Source organism: Elgaria multicarinata, chromosome 14, assembly GCF_023053635.1.
Source record: "Elgaria multicarinata webbii isolate HBS135686 ecotype San Diego chromosome 14, rElgMul1.1.pri, whole genome shotgun sequence".
NCBI lineage: Eukaryota > Metazoa > Chordata > Lepidosauria > Squamata > Anguidae > Elgaria > Elgaria multicarinata.
The window spans coordinates 33,485,435-33,509,891 of record NC_086184.1 but is presented as its reverse complement, the minus strand read 5'-3'; the positions used below and the strand labels follow the sequence as shown (position 1 = coordinate 33,509,891).

General features: G+C 50.4%; 1 protein-coding gene across 1 annotated transcript in view; it reads right to left on the bottom strand.

Moving 5' to 3' along the window:
* VAC14 (VAC14 component of PIKFYVE complex) overlaps nucleotides 1-24,457 on the bottom strand; it is a 106,071-nt gene that overhangs the window by 31,367 nt on the left and 50,247 nt on the right. The window contains exon 14 of the mRNA XM_063141531.1: nucleotides 16,172-16,304. Coding sequence (XP_062997601.1) covers nucleotides 16,172-16,304 — 133 coding nt within the window. The remainder of the gene's footprint in view (nucleotides 1-16,171; nucleotides 16,305-24,457) is intronic.

Genomic DNA, 24,457 nt, shown 5'->3' with positions numbered 1-24,457 from the left:
TTCCAACCTCCTTCCCTCTCCCGCTGATGGGCAAAACAACCCATCTAGCAAAACCCCGCAATGGTGGGAGGGGACCGGGAGGTGAAGAATGCCTCCGTTGCTCCTCCTGCCTTGCCAGCTGCAGCCCAGCTGGGCACTGGATGCCCAGAAGCCTCCAAGTGGAGAGAGGCTTTGGGTTTTTAAAATTTTTTAGAGAGGGTCCTGTACATGTGAGGCCACAGAACCCAGAAACAAGGCAGCAAACTTATATTAAAAGACCATTCTCCTGGCATAAATGTTACCTAAGGATCTACGTGGCTTTTGTAAAAGTCAGTCTAAGCCTTACAAATCTGATTTCCAGTCCCAATACAATCCTATCCATGTATACTCAAAAGCAAGCCCCATTGGGTTTATTGGGACTCCCAGGTAAGGCGGCCCAGGTAGGTAAGGATAAGCTGGCTGATATCATGTGCTTTCCATTGCCAAAGACACTGCACAAAGTCTTCTGAAAGGAGCAGTGCTTAGGTCATAAAGTATCACCATTTCCAGTGCACAAGGAATGAGCACAGAGGAAGGGAGGAAAGGACAGAACATGGGGAAGACGGCATAATGATGAGAGGCCCCAATGACCTTTGTTTCGCATCCTTTTTCCTCTGGAGAAAGGGGATTTTGCAGCTGGGTCAGTATTTGTAAGTGGGCCAGGAGTGCATGTGCAGTCAAAGCTAGTGTGCCACCTGCACCCGTTCCTAGAGATGTCGGACCTGGCCACGGTGACACATGCCTTAGTTACATCCCGTTTGGATTACTGTAATGCACTCTTCGTGGGGCTGCCTTTGAAGACTGTTCAGAAACTTCAGCTGATTCAAAGAGCAGCAGCCAGATTGTTGACCGGGGCTGGTTACAGGGAGCAGACAACTCCCGTTAAAACAGCTTCAGTAGTTTCCCATCTGTTTGCGGGCACAATTCAAAGTGCTGGTTATCACCTATAAAGCCCTATACTACTCGGGTCCAGGTTATCTGAGATACTGTATTCTCCCAGGTGAACCTGCCTGTGCTTTGAGATCTTCTGAGGAAGCCTTTCTCTTAGTGCCACCAACATCCCAGGCACACCTGATGGATACGTAAGAGAGGGCCTTCTCGGTGGCTGCTCCAAGGCTCTGGAACTCCCTTCCCAGGGAGGCTAGGCTGGCTCCCTCTGTGCTACACTTTTAGAGGCAGGCAAAAACTTTTTTGTTCCGCAGGCTTTTGGAACTACTCTGGACACCCCCTGTTAATCTGTTACTATTTTTTAATTTTTTAATATGGTTTTAATTTTACTGTAGGTTTAATTTTATTTTAACTTTTGTTAATTTATATTTATTTGTTTCAATTGTACAGTACATGTTTTAATCTTGTAAACTGCCTTGAGTCACAGTACTGGAAAAAGGCGGGATATAAATAAACATAACAACAACAACAATAATAATCTCATACACAGGAAAAGTAGATACACCACAACTGGAGAAATCACATGGGAACAAAGAATCCCAGCTTTCTCTCAGAAGCATTATAGACCAGGGTTGGCTGGGGGATTCTGGGACTTGCAGTCCAATTTATGCAATGGAAGACACCAGACTGGGGAAGGTTGTTATAGGCGTCGGGCCCATGATCCAAAGAGCCACAGAACCGGTTCCAGGACTCCAAGGCAGCCATGGACTTGTTTTGCTGGAGAGACAACGTTCCAAGTCTCGTGGCCATCTGCTTTTAAGACTGAGGGGAGTTGGAGAAATAGTTTGTGAGGAGGGGGCAGCTGAAGACAGGCGAACATTAATGCCCTGGGCCTTAATAAAGCACATCAGAGGATCAATTCACCTCCTGGCGATTATAATATCACTCCTTGAAGAATCACGGATTGATCCTTGCCTCAAATACTCATAGGATTCTTGTCTCTTAACTATAACTTAACAGGTTCTTGACACTATGCCAAATCCAAGAATGCCTTCATGAAGTTTGGAGCCATTGTTAACATTATTTGATATTTGCTCAATGCACAAGAAGACAGATTGATAAGAGGCAAACTTTCACTTAGATGGTTCCCATTTACTAGATCCTGGAACATAAATACTGGTGCTACTAAAAACGTTTTCATGCTTTAAATTTTTCATAATACATGTAAAAGATTACTTCCTCCGCACTCCAGTATCTTTGCTACTGTTATCGTTTTGCCCTAAAACAAAACTAGAAAAGAGACAGCAGAAAATAATGGAATGAGCAAATGGAACAACCTAAGATTTTAACACAAAGATTCTACATATCAAGATACAACCGAACATTCTTTCCCTAAAGCAGGAAACTGCTCAGGTCTGCTTCATAAAGATGGGCTTTGGAGGGGTTCCCCCCTCGCGCACTGTTTAGCTAATACCTCAAAGGAACAACAGCTGCAATCTATGTGGGCCTGAAAGAAATCTGGCCACTCAGAAGACTCCTTCGAGTTCCTTGTTTCAAACAGATGACGCCATTACGCAGGCTGCTTTTCTGCCCAGCTCCACCACTGGGAGGGTCGTGGGGGCTCTCCACAGGGGCGGGGTGGGAGGCTGGAAAGCGGCCCAATTCAACTTGGGCAATGTAGCAGCTGGTGCCCTCAACGACCCCAGCCAGCAGCTGAAGCATTCTGCACGGAAGAGCCCGGATGTGTCCGCAATACCATGGGACGTGTGGAGCACACACATTTCTGGCAATTTCATTCCGTTTAATTCAAAGTGAGTCTCCGCCATGCCTCCCTTGCTCGAGGGGGATTAGGGCAATGGGAATACCAAAGCAAGGCAGGTGAGCAAACCGCGCTGGGGGAGGGAACATTTGAGGAGGAGGCACCAGCCAATGCACATACTAAGTGCATGAGGCATGTTCAGACTGACGAAGGCCGACGGCAGCAACACCCCAGAGGAAAGAACTCCTGGGCATGACACGAGCAGCCAGTCAGAAACCTCTCGGACTGGCCAAGCTGATAAAAAGTCACGAGGTCCTAACAGGTTCCCAGACTAGGAGATGAGATGTAAGGTTTTAGTTGTATGTGCATGTATGTTTTAACATTTTATAACATTTTATCTATTCTTTCGTATATAACATGCTTTTATACTCTGTGTATAACTTTTGTGTATATAATTGGCTAAAACCTGTATTTGGTTGCCTTCAATAAATTGATTGACTAGGAGATGCTCACTCAAGGCTGGTCTCTCGGCACTTCCAGTCACGCGGTCATGTGGGGCTGCTAGGAGGATGCACAGCTCTCTCATGGGAAAGATGGCCTCCGGACCTCTCAGGCTAAGCTTCTAACACCAAACGCTGGTAGAAGCCAAGCACACAGCTACAGTATTTGTTACTCCCATTCCCTGGCTGTGGGCCAGGTCCCTTTGTTCAGCCCGCCATGGGTTTGCTTTCTTTCAAGTGGGAAATGGTGCTAGGAGCACACCTCAGGCTCAGCGCCCACAGCCTGAAATGTGCCTTTGCCAACTGATGCTTCAGCCTGCTTAAAACAATCAAAAGACTTGCTCTAAGGCAAGGCGAGCAGAATTTGGGCTAGCGGGGGGAACCCAAAGATCCACCCACAGGAGCCGGACACTTGGAACTAAAAACAGGGTGCATGACAGCGCATTCTGGACCTAGTAGCAGAACTGATGTGAACTCACACAAAAACCCAACTCCTAGTTACCCCAAGATTTCTTTATTTCAGCAGCTCAATTTAGAGATAGAATCATAGAATAGTAGAGGTGGATGGGGCCTATAAGGCCATCGAGTCCAACCCCTTGCTCAACGCAGGAATCCACCCTAAAGCATCCCTGACAGATGGTTGCCCAGCTGCCTCTTGAATGCCTCTAGTGTGGGAGAGCCCTTCACAGGGCTTTCTTTCCAGACCCCTGATCATCCTGGTTGCCCTCCTCTGAACACTCTCTAGCTTGTCAGCATCCTTCTTGAAGTGTGGTGCCCAGAACTGGATGCAATACTCAAGATGAGGCCTAACCAGGGCCGAATAGAGAGGAACCAACACCTCACGCAGTTTGGAAGCTATACTTCTATTAATGCAGCCCAAAATAGCATTTATTATTATTAATTTACAATATTTATATACCGCTCCCCATTGAAAAATTTCGGATGGGTCTACAAGATGAAATGAAAATAAAAACAGAATAAAACACTTAAAACAGATTTTAAAAGAAGCAAATACGGTGATTCATGGCTGGGTATTAAGGGAAGGCTTCTTGGAATAAAGATGTTTTCAGGAGGTGCCGAAAGGAGTACAAGGTTGGAGCCTGTCTGACCTCCAGAGGCAGGGAGTTCCACAGGAGGGGCGCCACCACGCTGAAGGCTCTTCCCCTGGTGGACTCCAATCGGAGGATGGATCTATGTGGAACCACCAGGAGCAGGCCCTCGCATGACCTCAGTGACCGGGCAGGTTGGTAAGGGAGAAGGCAGCGCTCTCTCAGGTATCCTGGTCCCAAGTTGTTTAGGGCTTTGTACACAAGTACAAGAACCTTCAACCTGGCCCGGTAGCGAATAGGCAGCCAGCGCAGTTCCCTCAGCAGAGGAGTTACATGCTGGAAAGAGGCAGCTCCAGACAACAGCCGAGCTGCAGCATTCTGCACTAGCTCCAGCTTCTGGAGCAGCCCCACATAGAGCACGTTGCAGTAATCCAACCTTGAGGTTACCAGTGCCTGTACCACCGTGGCCAAGCTAACCCTGTCCAGGAGAGCCCGTAGTTGACAAACCAGCTGAAGCTAGTAAAAGGCACTCCGAGCCACGGCAGCTACTTGAGCCTCTAGCGACAGAGGTGGGTCTAAGAGTACCCCAAAACTACAAACCTGATCTTTCAGAGGCAGTGCAATCCCATCTTTTTTAAAAAATTGAAGATGGATTTTGATGGTTTTACAGTTTTTATTAAATACATGTAAACATGTTCGGTTCTTTGAGAGAAAAAGCAGGATTAAAAGCTCTAAAAACCAAAGATTCAGAGGATAACTGATGCTCAGATGTCACAGGACAGGTGAGACGCAGAAGTGTCAAGACGTAAACTTTATGACCTCAGCTACCAAGAGGACCGGGTCAACAGAGGCCATGCAGCTTGAGACCCGGCGTGCCCCACCGCTCCTTGGCAAAGGGCAGCAGCAGCAGCCAGGGGGCGTGGCGTTGCCCTAACATTCCCACTGCACAGGGGTGTCACGCTCCAGATCCCATTTGCCTTGAGGACCTTCCAGCCTCTCTCCACCTGCATTTGCCACAGTCCAAGGCAGGAGGTTTTTTTAAAACCTCCACTGAAAAGGGGGTTAATCAGCAGTTGGATTCTGCCAGGCTGCTCACCAGAGAGGCCGCCCCTCCTGTCAGGCTGACAGCTGTGGCCTAATTTCCAAGGCAGCTCAAGCTCCTTATTTCCACCCATTCAATTTCTTCATTAGAAATGCAATAAATGCAGACTCCCTGGGAGGGAGGAAAAGAGGCCTAATCAGAGCCAATTTTAAGGAATACACAGCGATAACAGTGTACCTTTCTCTTACAGAGCATGAGAAAGAAGCACATTGTTTATTTGTCACTTGCTCAATACGTTTGTATTCCGCCTTCCCTCCAAGAAGCTCAAGGCAATGTAACACTGATCTCTCCCTACACCATTTTATCTACCCAACGCAATGAGGAAGGCTGGACAGGGAGCCCAACATCACCCAGTGAGCTTAATGGTTGTGTGGGGATTTGAACCCAGGTCTCCCCCGTCCTGAGCTAAGACTCTCAGCATTCCACTGGCTCTCACTTTCACGGAGGGAATGAAGTCCAAGGTTGGTGGCACCAGCATCATACACCTTCACTGAATTTGCATGCTGGGAACTATTGCTGGGTTAATGGCAGCTAAGTAGCTTCATGTGCACAAGAATTAGCGGCTCGATTCTGGTGTGGCAAGAAACTGGGGGTCCCCTGCTACAAGAAGTAGCTATGAGTCTGCACACTCCCCCTGCTCCTCTTTTGCACTTGCAAGGAGACCAGAAGCATCTGCTTTCCAGTTTAAACTAACCACAGCTCTCCATGTCATTCAAACCCAGGAAACTGTGATTTGGTTTCAACTATGGTTAGAGAGAACCATGGCTTTAGATCCTGTCTCACCCTCACTAAATACTGTTTAAACAAAACACTGTTTCCTGAATTTTGGTGGTGCATGGTGGTCAGTTTAAAACCAAAAGTTTCTCGTAGCCATGAAAGGAAAAGGGAGTGAAGCTCACATTAGTTCATTGCCCTCACAGGAAACCATGGCTTCCTGTTACATCTGACCTAGCTAAGTTAGGCTGTCTCTGGGGCTCCGGCTTGGGACTTTATGGCCTCCATGACAACCATAGGGCTGTCTCAGTTTGTCATTGGCCCAACACATGAAGCAGGGCATACCCTTGATTTGGTTCTGCTCCAAGCTGTGAGATGGGTAGTCTGAAGATTGGGGGGGGGGGGGTCCAAGTAACCCCATTGTCATGGTCGGACCATTTCCTGGTGAGATTTGAATTCACGGCATTACTACCCTCCTGCAAAGGTGAGGGACCCATTCAGATGGTATGCCCCAGGAGACTGATGGAATCCAATGGATTTCTGAATGCTCTTGGGGATTTTCCAGTGGAGAGAGCTGGTGATCCAGCCGAGGCCCTGGCTTCACTGTGGAACGGTGAGATGCGGAGGGCCATCGACTTGATCGCACCTGAGTGCCCTCTCCAGTCCTGTAGAGCCCGCTCAACTCCTTGGTATAGTAAGGAGTTGCGGTCAATGAAACAGGCTGGACATCGGCTAGAGCACAAATGGCGCAAGACTCGAAGCAAAGATGACCAAGCACGCTGTAGAGCGCATAATCGTGCCTATTGCATGGCAGTACGGGCAGCAAAGAAGGTTTATTTTGCTGCCTCCATTGCGTCTTCGAGTAGCCGTCCAGCGGAGCTCTTCCGGGTGGTCCGGGGGCTGCTAACATCCTCCCCAGCAAATGGGGCCCTGGCTCCGTCAAGGACCCACTGTGACCTTTTTGCATCACACTTTGAGGACAAGATCGCTTCTCTCCGCAGCGAGCTTGACGTTGTTTTTAGTGCAGCTCCAGTTGAGGTGTCCAATGCCACCATCTGCCCAATTTTGTGGGATCAGTTCCAGTTATTGCGGCCTGATGATGTGGACAAGGTGCTTGCAGCAGTGCGGCCGACCACTTGCCCTCTCGATCCCTGTCCCTCCTGGCTTATAAAAGTAAGCCGAGGGGGTCTGACTGGGTGGGTCCAGGGAGTGATAAATGCTTCCCTCCGGGAAGGGGTGGTCCCTGCTGTCCTAAAGGAGGCAGTAGTGCGACCACTCCTGAAGAAGCCCACCCTGGATCCGATGGTATTAGGCAACTACCGCCCAGTTGCTAACACTCCTTTTTTAGGGAAGGTACTTGAGAGGGTTGTGGCGGAGCAACTGCAGGCACTCTTGGAGGATACTGATTATCTAGATCCATTCCAGTCTGGGTTCCGATCTGGTTACGGGACTGAATCAGCCTTGGTCGCCCTGATGGATGACCTTTATCGAGAGGGACAGGGGGAATGCAACCCTGTTAATCCTGCTCGATCTCTCAGCGGCTTTTGATACCATCGACCATGGTATCATCCTGGATTGACTCTGTGGGATGGGCATTGGAGGCTCTGTTTTACAGTGGTTCCGGTCCTACCTACGGGGTCGTTTTCAGAGAGTAGCATTGGGTGACCAGTCCTTGGCCTCTTGGCAATTGAGCTATGGGGTGCCGCAGGGCACCATCTTGTCCCCAATGTTATTTAGCATCTATATGAAGCCGTTGGGAGCGGTCATTAGGGGATTTGGAGCTAAATGCCATCAATACGCTGATGACACGCAGCTCTATCTCCCTATGACAACTGAATCGGGTGAGGCTGTGCAGGTCCTGGACCAGTGCCTAGACTCAGTAATGGACTGGATGAGGGCCAATAAACTGAGACTGAATCCTGGCAAGACAGAAGCCTTGTGGGTGAGTGGTTCCTGAGTCCGGGAGACAGGCTCATTGCCTGTTCTGGATGGGGTTGCACTGCCTCTGAAAGAACAGGTTCGTAGTTTGGGGGTACTCTTAGACCCATTTCTGTCGTTGGAGGCTCAAGTAGCTGCCACGGCTCGGAGTGCCTTTTACCATCTTCGGTTGGTTCGCCAACTACGGCCTCTCCTGGACAGGGATAGTTTGACCACGGTGGTACAGGTGTTGGTAACCTCAAGATTGGATTACTGCAACGCGCTCTATGTGGGGCTGCCCTTGAAGCTGCTCCGGAAGCTGGAGCTAGTGCAGAATGCTGCAGCTCGGCTGTTGTCTGGAGCTGCCTCTTTCCAGCATGTAACTCCTCTGCTGAGGGAACTGCACTGGCTGCCTATTCGCTACCGGGCTAGGTTTAAGGTTCTTGTACTTGTGTACAAAGCCCTAAACAACTTGGGACCAGGATACCTGAGAGAGCGCCTTCTCCCTTACCAACCTGCCCGGTCACTGAGGTCATCCGAGCGCCTGCTCCTGGTGGTTCCACCTAGATCCATCCTCCGATTGGAGTCCACCAGGGGAAGAGCCTTCAGCGTGGTGGCGCCCCTCCTGTGGAACTCCCTGCCTCTGGAGGTCAGGCAGGCGCCAACCTTGTACTCCTTTCGCGCCTCCTGAAAACATCTTTATTCCAAGAAGCCTTTCTTTAACATGCAGCCTTGGATTACTGTTATTGCTTCTTTTAAATTTTGTTTTAACTGTTTTTATTCTGTTTTTATTTTCATTTTACCTTGTACACTGAACTCTGAGGAGCTCCAGGCATGCCGAACCCCTCTGCTCGCTGTGGGGGGGGGGGGGGAGGCTGGTCTGGGAGGCAGGGTGACTCTTCACCCTGGAGAGATGGCATTTAGACGTGGACCGTCCTACAAGCTCCAGGAGACAGCACCATCCTGCAGTGAAGAATGCCCTCCATGGGAGTCAGGAAAGCTCCCACCATCCCCAGCACTCGTCACATTGCTAGTCAGCGTGACAGTGCAAGCGAGGAACTCTTTCCTGCCTCTTTAGACTTTGCCTTTGCCCTCACACTGCCAACCATTCCTATGTTAATGGAATTGCAAGGGACTCCAGGAACTGAAAGGTTTCTGAACCCTTTCTTGAAGCAAACCCGAGTCCTATCGCATTCTGAGTACTTCTCGACAACTACGGGGTCAGCTGTCCTGTGATGTTTCCTCTACCGCAACCTGCCCTACAGTTGCTCCTCGCCAGCCCACGCATTGCAACCCAGGACCCTCTCTGCTGCAGGCACACGTTGGCCGCCTCCTAACTCTGACTTGCACTGTCAGGCTTGTAAGCCACAGTCTGCAGAAGTGAGGGTTAACGTCTGCCAATTGCCAAAAGTGAGCTCTGGCACCAAGCATGAGCAGCCCTTGCAGATTTTTAAAACATGCTCTTATTTATCCAGGATGCTAACGGCTCCAAAGCACCCATCACCATCTCTGGAATAAATGATCTTTGGCCAGTCGGCATCCTCCCCGTGGAACGTGCCAGCTGTTCCCCGTGCAGTTATGCTCAGCCACGCAAGTCAGCACGGAGGAGGCTCATCCAACTCACGCGGACTGATTAAGGTTAAATTGCAGGAATGGCTACTTAGAGATTGCTCAACTAGCCAATTATTGTTATTGAAACAAGAGCGGTGCCAAGCATGTGCTGGGTGTTACAAACTTCTTATGCACTTTATTTATTTATTTATATTTATATATTGCTCCCCATCCAAAAGATTTTGGAGTGGTGAACAACAAATAGAATGAAAGAATGAAAAAGAACGAAGTTCTGATAAAACCTGAGTTCTGGTAAAACCGCAGCTTCCCGAAACAATGCTTTGAGGAGGCGCCGGAAGCAACACAACGTTGGCGCTGGCTTGACCTCCAAAGGCAGGGAACTTCATAGGAAGGGGGCCACCGCACTGAAGGCTCTGCTCCTGGTGGACTCCAATCGGGCCACAGGTCCATGACAAGCCCAGACAGAACGGCCTTAAGGGCTCCTGGGGACTGCCATTCTGTCACCCCTCCGCTGCTTATTTTTCCCAGGTGTAGCCTCATCTGGCCTTGAAGGTCCGCCAAAGCCCCCCTTGCTGCTGAGGCTCAGGAGTTTCAATGTGCCCCCTCTTCAGCTTCAGGATCAGATCATGCCAACCCAGGGGGAGGAATCTGCAACCCCTAAGTCTATTTTCAGTGGCCTTCCTACAAAGGGGAGCCCCTGCCCTTCACCCTCTTCCCTACTGGGTGTGTTTATGCTCCGCTCTGGTCTAACGCGGGGAATGGATTGGGTCCGTGCCCTTGTCGAGACCCTATACTGCTTGCTCCCCCTGGATGGCCTCTCTTTGGATAAGCCAGGGAAAGCCCAGTGGGGCAAGAGGCTCCCGGGAACAAAAAAGGGTAGAAACAAGAGGGAGCACACAAACCAAATGCACAGTTCCAAGATGGGGGATACTTGGCTCAGCAATACCACAAGCGAGAAGGATCTTGGAATTGTTGTAGATCACAAGCTGAATATGAGCCAACAGTTGTGAAGTGGCTGCAAAACAAGCGAATGCTATTTTGGGCTGCATTAATAGAAGTATAGCTTCCAAATCATGTGAGGTACTGGTTCGTCTCTATTCAGCACTGGTTAGGCTTCCTCTTGAGTATTGCGTCCAGTTCTGGGCTCCACAATTCAAGAAGGATGCAGACAAGCTGGAGCGTGTTCAGAGGAGGGCAGGGAGGATGATCAGGTGTCTGGAAACAAAGCCCTATGAGGAGAGGCTGGGCATGTTTAGCCTGGAGAAGAGGAGATTGAGGGGAGACATGATAGCACTCTTCAAATATTTAAAAGGTTGTCACAAAGAGGAGGGCCAAGATCTCTTCTTGATCCTCCCAGAGTGCAGGACATGGAATAAGGTGCTCAAGTTACAGGAAGCCAGATTCCAGCTGGACATCAGGAAAAACTTCCTGACTGTTAGAGCAGTATGACAATGGAACCAGTTACCTAGGGAGGTTGTGGGTTCTCCCACACTACAGGCCTTCAAGAGGCAGCTGGACAAGCATCTGTCAGGGATGCTTTAGGGTGGATTCCTGCATTAAGCAGGGGGTTGGACTCGATGACCTTGTAGGCCCCTTCCAACTCTACTAGTCTATAATTCTATGATAAGCCCAAGGGGGAGGGAGGGAGGTGACGCTCCAGGGCTGTGCTGTCTGCCCAACCCGCCTTGTGACCGTGCCTCAAGGCCAGCCTGAGTGCAACATCTCTTGCTACCACAAATCCCCCCATACCCCTTTCCTTCTCCCAAATCTCTGACACTCGCCCCAGACCTTTGCTTCTCCCACTTCCAGGAGCATTGCGGCCCCAAGTTTCCTTCAGCTCCACCTCTTTCACCTTTCTCACTGAGAAGTTCATCCTATAATAGCACAGTCCACGGCCAAATTTAAGCTCTGGATTCCGCCTCAGAGAGAACAAAGCTAATTTCCCCATTACACAGTTCTTTCTGCAGTTCTCTTTGATTTATTTGTTTTTATTTTAATTACAATTGAAGAAGGACCGAGGGGACAGGAGCAGGCAGAAGTAACATCGGGGCCTGCTCCTGCTGGACTCTTCCCCCCCCCCAGGGCAAACTGCCATCTTGGCCCTGTGGGGAAGAAGAAGGACCGAGGGGAAAGGAGCAGGCAGAAGTAACATCGGGGCCTGCTCCTGCTGGACTCTTCCCCCCCCCCCCACAGGGCAAACTGCCATCTTGGCCCTGTGGGGAAGAAGAAGGACCGAGGGGACAGGAGCAGGCAGAAGTAACATCGGGGCCTGCTTCTGCTGGACTCTTCCCCCCCACACACAGGGCAAACTGCCATCTTGGCCCTGTGGGGAAGAAGAAGGACCGAGGGGACAGGAGCAGGCAGAAGTAACATCGGGGCCTGCTCCTGCTGGACTCTTCCCCCCCCCACACAGGGCAAACTGCCATCTTGGCCCTGTGGGGAAGAAGAAGGACCGAGGGGACAGGAGCAGGCAGAAGTAACATCGGGGCCTGCTCCTGCTGGACTCTTCCCCCCCCACACAGGGCAAACTGCCATCTTGGCCCTGTGGGGAAGAAGAAGGACCGAGGGGACAGGAGCAGGCAGAAGTAACATCGGGGCCTGCTCCTGCTGGACTCTTCCCCCCCCCCCCCACACAGGGCAAACTGCCATCTTGGCCCTGTGGGGAAGAAGAAGGACTGAGGGGACAGGAGCAGGCAGAAGTAACATCGGGGCCTGCTCCTGCTGGACTCTTCCCCCCCCCAGGGCAAACTGCCATCTTGGCCCTGTGGGGAAGAAGAAGGACCGAGGGGACAGGAGCAGGCAGAAGTAACATCGGGGCCTGCTCCTGCTGGACTCTTCCCCCCCCCCCCCACAGGGCAAACTGCCATCTTGGCCCTGTGGGGAAGAAGAAGGACCGAGGGGACAGGAGCAGGCAGAAGTAACATCGGGGCCTGCTCCTGCTGGACTCTTCCCCCCCCCCCCACAGGGCAAACTGCCATCTTGGCCCTGTGGGGAAGAAGAAGGACCGAGGGGACAGGAGCAGGCAGAAGTAACATCGGGGCCTGCTCCTGCTGGACTCTTCCCCCCCCACACAGGGCAAACTGCCATCTTGGCCCTGTGGGGAAGAAGAAGGACCGAGGGGACAGGAGCAGGCAGAAGTAACATCGGGGCCTGCTCCTGCTGGACTCTTCCCCCCCCCCCCCAGGGCAAACTGCCATCTTGGCCCTGTGGGGAAGAAGAAGGACCGAGGGGACAGGAGCAGGCAGAAGTAACATCGGGGCCTGCTCCTGCTGGACTCTCTCTCTCTCTCTCTCTCTCTCTCTCTCTCCTCCCTCCCTCCCTCCTGGACTCCTTTTCCTTGTGTGTCATGTCTTTATTAGACTGTAAGCCTGAGGGCAGGGACTGTCTTTTTTGCTAAGTGTAAGCCGCTCCGAGAGCCTTTTTTGGCTGAGGAGCGGGGTATAAGTATGATAAATAAATAAATAAATAAATAAATATAAATTGATCTACCAAATTGCTTTCCTCAAAGTAATTACACATTTTAAATTCTTGCTTGTGTTTAATAAATTTCCCATTGCTTGAAGAACGCTGTACATGCATGTGGACTTCTGGGTTCTGCTTTGCCACACTAACGCTGATTTGCACGTCACAGCGGCAGTTCTTGGGTTGCTAAATGGGCCGCACACCCTCACATGTTCCGCTCCTCCCTGCAGTTCCTGACTTAAACAATCCAGAGTTGCTGCCGTGATGTGCAAACCGGGTCACTGTTACCAACATCTAAAGGTCCCTTAATGAATGCTTGGCGCCCCTTTGTACTCACGACTAGCGGAGCACATTCAGGAACAGAAAGTAGGACACTGCTGTTACAAAGCCTAACATTGGTACATTAATAGAAGGATCAACTTCTCACTAAAAGTTCCACTAAATTGCCGTTGCAGCTCCACTACTTCCAGAAGTATTATTCTTGCAATAATGTGTACCCCACCAAGGGCCCCTAAGAGGGGAAAGCGATGGCAAAGCACCCCTTCTCACAAAATCCCAACAGATGCAAGTATTCTCTTTTATGCACTCCCCGGTGGCTTCTCTTTTATGCACTCCCCGGGCGGATTCATCAGCAGGGAGTTGGATTAGATGACCTTTAAGATCCCTTTCAACTCTGCTTCTATCATCTCTCCAGTCATATTCCTTGAGACCATTTTGAGGCAACAGCTTTACTAGCTAGCAGTGAGGAGACTGAGTGACAGGGGAATCAGGTGAAGGAATACACAGCGCGTCGGCGTGTGAACTGCCCCTACCACGAGGGGAGCAAGGAGGATAACAAGGGGGCTGAGGAACAAAGGAAAATATTGGCCAATGACTCCTAACTGTAATAAACTGGACGTGTTGAAGACGACGGCAGCAAACAAGAACACCCATTCATGTTCAGGCCTTGCCAGCAGGGAAACAAGGACAACCTTCAAATTAAGGCATGAAAGGGCAAATCCTTTGTGTCTCCCATTGCAGAGCAATTAAACTCGAATCAAAGTTCTAGCTACAGTAACGTAATGCACGGATTGCCACCAGCCCGCAGGCCAAAGGGACGAGGGCGCCTCAGGGGCGGTGGCGCATCCCCATGACTCTTACATAAGTGCAGTCATAGGAGTTGGTGTCCTACTCAAACCCAAACGTGCAAGAAACGGGGGGAGGCAGGCTCGAACGTTACACCGGCCTGACCTAGAAACAGGGCTGAACTCTGTGTGGCAAAGGTGTCATGGCTGGACTCAGAGTGTCATTTGGGAATTCAATTTTGCAGCCAAGCGCTAGGATTCTCCTGAAGGGGATTCGGAAGGGGAGGACTGTCCTTCTGACCACTCCTCATGTCGCTCTCATGGGCCAGATGATGACAGATGGACAAGACCAGCCTTCCCTCAACCTGCTGCTCCGCTGATGTGTTGGACTTCAATTCCCATCAACCCCATCCTGCATGGCTAATGGTCCAACAACTCTGGAATGCAGCAGGTTGGGGAAGGCTGGACTAGCCCTCCACCTCTCAACAGCCATCAGAGCAAAACGCCACTCCCCAGGCTCACAACGATTCCCGGCTGCCCCAAAATCTCTCTTTCCTCTCCTCTTCCACTGCCCCCCTCCCAAACGTGACTTAAGCTCCTCTGAACACAAGCAGGCATTTGTTGGTTGTGTTATTTAATAAAGAACCACAAATATGGGTGGCGCTAGATAAACAGAGGAAAATCAAAGTAGCAATGCATTTCTCCCGTGCAAAGGGGGCAAGGCAGCAGAACGTGAGGCCGCTGAAGCCAGGCCTCACTCTCACGCCTTTGCAAGGCCGGAAAGCCATGGCTCTCTCCACTTGGACAGGCCTGGGCGGAGTTCACTGGGTGGACAGACGGTCGGAAACAACCACCGGCCGCTGGTTAACCTACTTAACTTCCAGCTACTCCTTTCCACAAAAGCAAAGTCCTCGGGAAGAGAGACTTTTTGCTCTAGCCGACGTTAATAATAATAATAACAACAATTTTATTTATTTGTTACCCACCTCTCCCTCCAGATCGAAGCGAGGTACAACACAAATGCAAACGCCATAAAATACATATAATTGATTAAAACATTTAAAACGTTAGTCTCACTTAAGCCCCATTCATTCCAACTGGTCTACTCGAGCAGGACTTACACTGACTACAACCCTTTGGGGAAAGAGAGCAGCTGGCCAGCATCATCTTCCCATCTCAGAAGCTGCGTTCACAGCTTCATTCGCACAGCCCTTTATCTCCCCACTGGCTTTGCTGTGGGAAAGCCGAACAATTCTGAACCAAAACAATCAGACGTCCTGTTCCTCCTGCCTGAGCCATGCAGGGTGAGGAAGGCAGAAGGGCGTCCTTCTGCATGTGGACAGGAGTCCCCTCCCCCCGGGGCCAAAACAGCTGGCCATGCCGTGAGCAGCTGCAGGTTAAAGCACCTCCTGATGCTCACAGAGCCTCCAAGAAGCACCCTTCTCCAAGCGGAAGTCCTCCAGATGAGTTGGGCTACAACTCCCAGCATCCCCAGTCAACATAGCTATGCTGGTTGGGGCATGCTGGGAGTTGTAGTCCAACGTTTCTGCATGGCACCAGCTTGGAGAAGTTGTTTTAGAACTTTCTAGAAGCCCAGTGGCTCTGAGGTCCCTAACCTTTCTGAATCAGGGAGCACATGTAGGAAGTTGAAAGAGGCTCATGAGCCCCCGCCCCAAAAAGGTGCCTTATGGTTGGGCTCGCCCTTGGGTGTACTCCTGGACTCAGCCCTGAGCCCAGGTTTCAGCAGTGGCCAGGAGTGCATTTGCACAGTTAAAGCTAGTGTGCCAGCTGCGCCCGTTCCTAGAGATGTCAGACCTGACCACGGTGACACATGCCTTAGTTACATCCCAATTGGATTACTGTAACGTGCTCTACGTGGGGCTGCCTTTGAAGAGTGTTTGGAAACTCCACCTGGTTCAAAGAGCTGCAGCCAGAGTGTTGACCGGGGCTGGTTACAGGGAGCAGACAACTCCACTGGCTTCCAGTCTGTTTCTGGGCACAATTCAAAGTGCTGGTTATGACCTATAAAGCCCTCTATGGTTTGGGTCCTATGCAGGGAACAGCACAGAGGCCCCAAGGAAGGCTTACCAGTGGACAGGCAAAGGTCACAGAGGGCATCGCCTCACCTGATGATGAAGGCTCCTCGGGTTTCGAGCAGTTTTCGCTCACAGCTGAATCTCTTGAGCAAGTTGATCATGAACTTGTAGAAATAGGAATTCATGGTGGGAGTCGAGGGAGAACACTCCAGGCCTTTGGTACCTGTAAGGAAGGACAAGGAGAGGAAGTCACCCGAGGAGAGGAAGTCACCCGCGTCTCCTAGGGGCAAACCCAGCACAGCATCAGAAAAGCAATGGAAGAAGACCCTCAAGGAGGCTCAACGATTAGACTACCGCATTAAAGCCAATGTTTCAAGAGAGCCTTTCAAAACCAGCTAACGAAAGGAATTCAAGACAGCACGAGTGGAACATGCTAATAGCAGGACTTCGTGATGGAAAGAGGAAATGTCCTGTGAAGAAGAACCAACCTCGGCTCCATCTATAAAACCCACAAGAACAGCTTACATAACAGGGTCTCTCAAGCGGTCTAGAAAGGCCGCCAGGCCAAAGAGAAGATGGGGGAAGCACAATCCCAAAGCGACACAGATGCTCCTGGACCCTTTCCCCGGCCCCTTTGAACATGAGCCTGCAGCCGCTTCTTCCCACTGTGCGGCTCTCTATAAATTCGACACGGTGACAAGGGAGGAGGGTGTGTGCGCGCGTGGCAGGGGCTTTTCTGGCCACCCTCTCGCTGCAGCAAATGCCACGGGAGGAAAGCGGCTGGCAGCACTCTTCAGAGCACGTGCTGGGGACAGTGGGGCAGCGGTGCGCCCTCACCTCTCCTCTTGCTCTGCCGCCTGATGGGGCGCCTCACCCTGTTTCATGGGAGGGGCAGCCCTGATGGAAGGCGTGAGGTGGGAGAGGAGAGGAAGGCGCAGACACGTTTCCCACACTGATGAATCGCCACCAGCAGACCCGTTTGCATTCCCGTGTCCTTCCCAGCAACTCACAGTTCCGGATGAATCTGCACAATGACAATGTGGAAACCAGTAGCAAGATCCGAGGCTGCCAGGAGACAGACCCACGCCTCCCAGATCTCTTTGACACACTTCTCCTCTTCAGGCGGCTCGCCCACTCCAGCACACTGAAATGCTACAATTAAATCTGCTTTGCTATTTTTACTAGCAGGAATACTAGAGAAGCAGGAGGAGGTTGTACAAAACACAGCTGAGCTAATTAACTGATAGTGATACCCACAAAGGGGAGAATTCACAGATAGCTAACACACCAGATTAGCTGTTAGCTCACATATGGTGATGCCTGACACCACAAATGGGGCAGCTCAGCTGTTAAGTGGGGCACGTCAGGGCTGTGGAGCCTTGTCTCTGGAGAACCGCTCATCATGGCTCCGGAGGTTTTCAGGAAAGCAGCTATGGTGGTGTAACTCAAAACAGTTGCACCAGCCAGTCTGTGCCTACACAGGCATGGGCTGACCACCCTGCACAGAAAGACAGGGAGCTCCATCGAGAGCATCTGGATTAAAATAAATGGGGCAAGGAATAAAAGGAGCCTGATAGTTGGAGTCTACTACCGACCACCCAATCAAGGAGAAGACGAGGATGAAACTTTTGAAAAGCAAATTGCTAGTGTCTCAAGGAAGTGCAATGCAGTAGTGATGGGGGACTTCAATTACCCTGATATCTGTTGGGAGACAAATTCTGCCAAAAGTGGCCCTTCCAAGAAATTCCTGGCATGTGTGGGTGATAACTTTCTCCTACAGAAAGTGGAGGAAGGAACTAGAGGATTGACTATCCTTGACTTGATACTGACCAATAGGGATGACTTAGTGGATAAAGTGGCAGTTACGGGACCTCTGGGGGAAAGTGAGCACATCATACTTGAACTCTTGATTTTAAAGGAAGCAAAAGCTGTGTGTAGCCATACACGTACTCTGGATTTCAGGAAAGCCGATTTTAATAAACTCAGAAGTAAGGTCCAATGGCAAGTGCCCTAATCAGAAAAGGAGAAAAGTCTAAGATGGGTGAGAGATTTTTAAAAAGGATTGTAGTTTGAGATTGATAAACAAATGGTCAAGGAGCACCTGAACTCTTTGGATGAGTTCAAATCTCCAGGGCCCGATGAAATGCATCCTAGAGCAATGAAGGAGCTAGTGGAAGAACTCTCAGAACCTTTGTCTATTATCTTTGCGAAATCATGGAAGACAGGTGAGGTGCCAGATGACTGGAGGAGGGCTAATGTTGTCCCGATCTTCAAAAAGGAGGAACCTGGGAACTACAGACTGGTCAGTCTGACATCCATTCCTGGGAAATTTTTGGAACAGATTATAAAGAAGTCAATCTGTAAGCACCTTGAAAACAATGCTGTGATTACTAGAAGCCAGCATGGATTTGTCAAGAACAAATCCTGTCTGACTAATCTGATCTCATTCTTTGATTGGGTAACTTCCCTTGTGGGCTTTGGGAATGCTGTGGATGTAATATATCTTGACTTCAGCAAAGTTTTTGATAAAGTGCCCCATGATATTCTCATTAACAAACTAGCTAAAAGTGGGCTAGATGGAACAACTATTAGGTGGATCCACAGTTGGGTACAGAATCAGATTCAAAGAGTGCTTATCAATGGTACCTTCTCAAACTGGGGGGAGGTAAAGAGTGGGGTACCACAGGGCTCAGTCCTGGGCCCAGTGCTCTTCAACATTTTTATTAATGATTTGGACGAGGAGGTGCAGAGAACACTTATCAAATTTGCAGATGACACAAAATTGAGTGGGATAGCCAATACCCTGGAAGACAGAAACAAAATGATCTTGATAGGCTGGAGAGCTGAGCTGAAAACAACAGAATGAAATTTAGTAGGGATAAATGCCAAGTTCTACACCTAGGAAAAAGAAACCAAATGAACAGTTACAAGATGGGGACACTTGGTTCAGCAATATTACAAACGAGAAGGATCTTGCAATTGTTGTAGATCACAAGCTGAATATGAGCGAACAGTGTGATGTGGCTGCAAAAAAAGCAAATGTTATTTTTGGCTGCATTAATAGAAGTATAGCTTCCAAATCATGTGAGGTACTGGTTCCCCTCTATTCGGCACTGTTAGGCCTCATCTTGAGCATTGTGTCCAGTTCTGGGCTCCACACTCCAAGAAGGATGCAGACAAGCTGGATGGGGTTCAGAGGAGGGCAACCAGGATGATCAGGGGTCTGGAAACAAAGCTCTATGAGGAAAGATCGAAAGGACTGGGCATGTTTAGCCTGGAGAAGAGAAGATTGAGGGGAGACATGATAGCACTCTTCAAAGAATTGAAAGGTTGTCACACAGTGCAGGACATGGAATAACGGGCTCAAGTTACGGGAAGCCAGAATCTGGCTGAACATCAGGAAAAGCTTTCTGATTGTTAGAGCAGTATGACAATGGAACTGCTCTAGGGAGGTCATGGCTTCTCCCAAACTGGAGGCCTTCAAGAGGCAGCTGGACAACCATCTGTCAGGTATGCTGCATTGAGTAGGGGTGTGTGGACTCAGTGGCCTCATAGGCCCCTTCCAACTCTACTATTGTGTGATTCCACGATTCACTAGCCATCCCATCAACCGCCACACCTATTTGCTCACTGTGGTGCCAATACATCAGTGGGAACAGGAGGAATGATCAGGGAAAGGCAAGGGGGTGAAGTCTCGCCCTGCCTCTGTCCCCTCAAGGCAACTGAGCAAGGAGTTCAGAGTGGGCAGAACTCAGCTTTTCAATCACGGAGATTTGTTTGTTCCTTTTTTTGTTTGTATTTTATGCTTTTAAATTTAGTATATTTGTTTTTAATGTTCACTGTTTTTAACCTTTATAAACTGCCCAGAGAGCTTTGGCTATGGGGCGGTATATAAACGTTCATCATCATCATCCCCACCTGGGGTAAGAGCTCAACACTTCCCTGCTCTTCTTTTGTATGCAACTGCCAGGGTCTTCAAAGCAGACAACAGGCCAATGAGAGCCCCTCTCTCGCTTCCCCAATCCTCCCGTGCCTTCTCTCCGTCCACTTCTTTGCAGAGGGGGATTGTGGCAAGTTCTGCCAAGAAGAATGATCTGGAAACAGGCATAAGCAATGAAGTGGGGCCACGTTTGCCCATGACACCAAATTATTTGGGGTGTTTAAAACAAAAGTGATCAGGATGCTTGAAAAGGATCCCTCCAGGCTGGAAGAGCGGGCCTCCAAATGGCAGGTGCGGTTCAATGTAAGCAAGCGCAGAGTGATGCATGCTGGGACCAAAAAACCCAAAACCCAGCTTCAAGAATAAGCTGATGGGATCTGAACAAGCAGTGACCAAGCAAAAAAGAGATCTTGGGGTTGTGGTGGGCAGCTCGATGAACACATGCACCCCGTGTGCAGCTGTTATTAAAAACGCAAAGTCCATGTTAGGCATTATCAGAAAAGGAATTGAGGAAAAAACTGCTGATATCATACTGCCTTGCATGTATGGTGCAACCACACGTGGAATACTGTATACAATTCTGGCCATCACACCTAAAAAGGATATTGTAGAGCTGGGAAAAGTGCAGGAAACGGCAACTAAAATGAAGGGACAAGTGAGAGAAGGTTACAACAGCTGAGATTGTGTAGCTTGGAAAAAAGGAGGCTGAGGAGAGACATGATAGAGGTGTACAAAATGATGTCTGGTGTGGAGAACGTGGAGAGGGAGACATTTCTCCCCCTCTCCCATAATACTAGAACCCAATGGGGTCATCCCATGAAGTTGATTCAGGAGAAATGGAAGGAAAGACTTCACACAGTGCATAGTTAAACTACGGAATTTGCTACCACAAGATGTGGTGATGGCCACCAATTTGGATGGCTTTAAAAGGGGGTTGGAAAAAGTCCTGGACGGGAAGGCTATCAATGGCTACTAGTCCTGATGGCTATGTGCTACCTCCAGTATCAGAGGCTGCTGGGGAACACAGGCAGGAGGGTGGTGTTGCACCATGACCCACAGACATCTGGTTCACCACTGTGTGAACAGAATGCTCGACTAAATGGACCCTTGGACTAATCGAGCATCAGGGCTCTTCTGACATGCTAATGTTCTTATCAGCCTCAGGCCCAGGGGACAAATCCATCCCACCATTTGGCTACACCCTCATTCCCCAACACCATGAGGTGATTTGCTGGCTTTTGCGCCATTCTCTAAATGGTTGAAATGCATCTCTTAAGGATTAGTTACTGGCATTAAGACCTTTACTGTTGGTTCTATCTATCTATCTATCTATCTATCTATCTATCTAGGCTTCCCACCACCCACCACTGGAATGTGAACCCTGAACTCTTCTCCACAATGCAATCCGGCCCTCAGGCTGAGAGGGATTTTGCCCCCCTGCTCTGAAGGCTCTGGCTGGGTTCAAATAAACAGCTCTCTGTACTTCTGCAGGGCTCATCCAGAAGCAAGTGTTTGGGAGCAGGGCCGGCCCTTCCATTAGGCAGAGTGAGACCATTGCCTCCGGCGGCAGATGCTGAGAGGCAGCAGCAAGGTGTTCAAGCAGAGAGCTGTGTCCCTGGCAGCCTCCTCTGTGCCCCTTAAGGTAGCCTGCTGGCTTCAGGCTTAGTGGAGGACATTGCCTCATCCTCAGTGTCAAAGAAAGATGCATTTGCAGACGGAATGGGAGGGGGCGCCGTCGTGTCCTTTGCCTCGAGCAGCAATACGTCTTGGGCCGGCCCTGTCCAGGAGGCTTCTGCGAGGGACAGAAAGCCCTGCTTGGGCAGTCCAGGATTCAGGGAGACTGGCGGCCGCAACAAACCCGGCTCTGGTGCTAGGCTTGCTCTGCCTGGCATAATCCTATGCTTTACTTCCAAGACAGTCCAAGCTTTTGGCATTCCAGGCCACCCAGGCCGCCCACCGCTTGCCAAACAGGCACAAGTGAGTGGCTGGGGCCTGGCTCCGAGGGCCCGAAGGGGCACAATCTGCCAAGTTCATTCCTTTCAGAAAGGGACAGATCAGCCCTCTCGTCTCCGTCCCCGCTCCAGCAGTGCTCCATGGCACAGGCGGCAAGACTGCCCTTGGCAGCACCCCACAGGATGATGGGGCAGGGCAGCTGTTGCTCAGCCTCCACTTTCTGGTGCCCCTCTGCTAAAGGAGCAGAATCAGCACTACGCCGTGCCCCCCTTCACCTTGGCAGTGGCCATCCACGGTACCGAGATCCACGCCAAGGGGTCCAGGAGAATACCGAGGACCGGATTCCCCCCTCTACCTGCGGACAGCAGCCATCTGCCAGGGCAACCACGGCGACTTCAGTGCCAACGCTGGGCTGGAATGCTGATTGCCACGGGACTGACAACGGAGGCCATCTACTATTCAGGTTATACATTTGCCCGAAATGTGCTTGTCTTTGTCCTTTGGCTCTTCCCGCCATTCTCCTCTTACAGCTGCTCAAACTACTTCCCTCGCCAAAACACTGCTTTTAAAAGCCACACTTCTCACCTTGATACTATGGGGCGGAGCAAGCCAGAAGAAATTTTTATACTGTATTTCGTAATTGTGTTTTTAACCTGTTGGATGTTTTTTGTGGTTTTAATTTTTGTGAACCGCCCAGAGAGCTTCGGCTATTGGGCGGTATAAAATGTAATAAATAAATAAATAAATAAATAAAATAAATTCCATGCCATTGGCAGAAGCATGTTGTCTGCCACATGGCTCTCCTATACGGTCATTGTCTGAGGGTCTCTGGCAAGCACACAGGCAGAGAGACTGCAGGAAATCCTGGGGAAGGGCAGGCGGTGCGCCAGAGGCCCAGAGGCCCAAAGGCCGGCAGGCAGGAGGGGGCCGGGAAAGGCCTTGGAAAGAAGACACTCTGCCACATCGCCACCCAACCGGCACCCTGTGCTTCCAAAGGAAGAAGCCTTCAAGGCGCTGCCCTCCTGTGGGCTACCACAAGAACATCAAGGCAGTGCGCGCGCACACCCACGGAGGCAGGGGCTGCTGCCAGGGAAGGCAGCTGCTGCTAAGTGAAACCTGATGTGCAAAAGAGGTTTTCCAGCAAGTTACTACAGGATGTTTTGCATTTCAACTTTGCAAATATGATATAAAGGGACCATCACATGGGAAGATAAAAATAGACCAGCTCAAAGAACAAAAACAGAACCACCCCAAAACATTCCCTGCTGTTCATCAAAACAGATGTGAAGACGTAGGTCTCCCACTCTGCTCAAATGTAAGCTTCATCTCCTTCCCCACCAGCAGCGCACAGACTTGGGTCCCATTGACAGAGGCACACAAAAGGCAGCTTTTCAGGGCAAGCAGAGGAAGCCGCCGCTCAGCCGAAGCGGGCCAAAGGGGAAGTGCGTGGAGCTCAGTCCATTTTGGGGAAGAAAGGGGAAGCGCCAAGGAGAAGTTCTCCCGCATACAGAAATCCCATCTGAACCCAGCACAGACTGGAAGCCGAGGTCCATGGACAAGAGGAACAGAACCGGAATGTGTAGCAGGCTATGTGCATGTCAAGAACACATCTGGAGCAGTTGTTCTGCGGCCTGCAGCCAAGCACATGAGCAATTTTGAGAATAGATGGGCAGGGGCCAGGCTGGCTGACTGCTGCATCTCTGGGAATATGGAGGCAGACGGAGGAAATGGAACATAACAGTAAGGAACAAGCCTGCAGACGTAAGACGGGAAAAATGAGACACTGCCAGGATAATGGACTACTGTCCAGCCAAAGGGATGTCCAACACCGAGACTGGAAGGATTGGCCACCTTTGTTTTGCATAGCCCTGCCTCTTGAAGGGGAGAGCAGGATGGGTAAGTATTGCAGCAGAGGAATGGAGGTCGAAGGAGCCTCGAAGGCTGGCTGAAGGCTTCAAAGCTCGTGTCTCCCCGTCCTTGGTAGGGTTGGCCCCAGTACAGGACACAGCGCCATCTTACAACGAAGCCTGAGAAGCCACCCGAGATGTTCTCCTTCCCTGGGGCTCGGCAGGTGCATCTACTCAACAGGAAGTCCAATAATTTCAAGGCTGGAAATTTCAAGGCTGGATACAAGGCCAGAAGTTCCACAGTTCGTAGGTCAGAACCAGCATTACAACTCCTGACCGCGAGCTTTGGTTGCTCAGTTTAGAAATCCCATTTCCCCCAATCGCAACCACTTGGGAGAAAAGGCCCGGCCTTTGCTGTTTTAGCACACTGCCCTTCCCAACACCACTGTTTCCCCTCCCGATGGGGGATAGAAGGTCAGTGGAGAAGACATCCGAACCAAAGGAGCAGCAAGACCCAAATGAACAGCCAGATTTTTATATACACACACCCAAGAAAGCCCATGTCGCCATGGGCGATAGTACTCTGTATGGAGGCTACTCTCCTTCAACACAGCTGAGTGATTTTGGCCCTTGCTC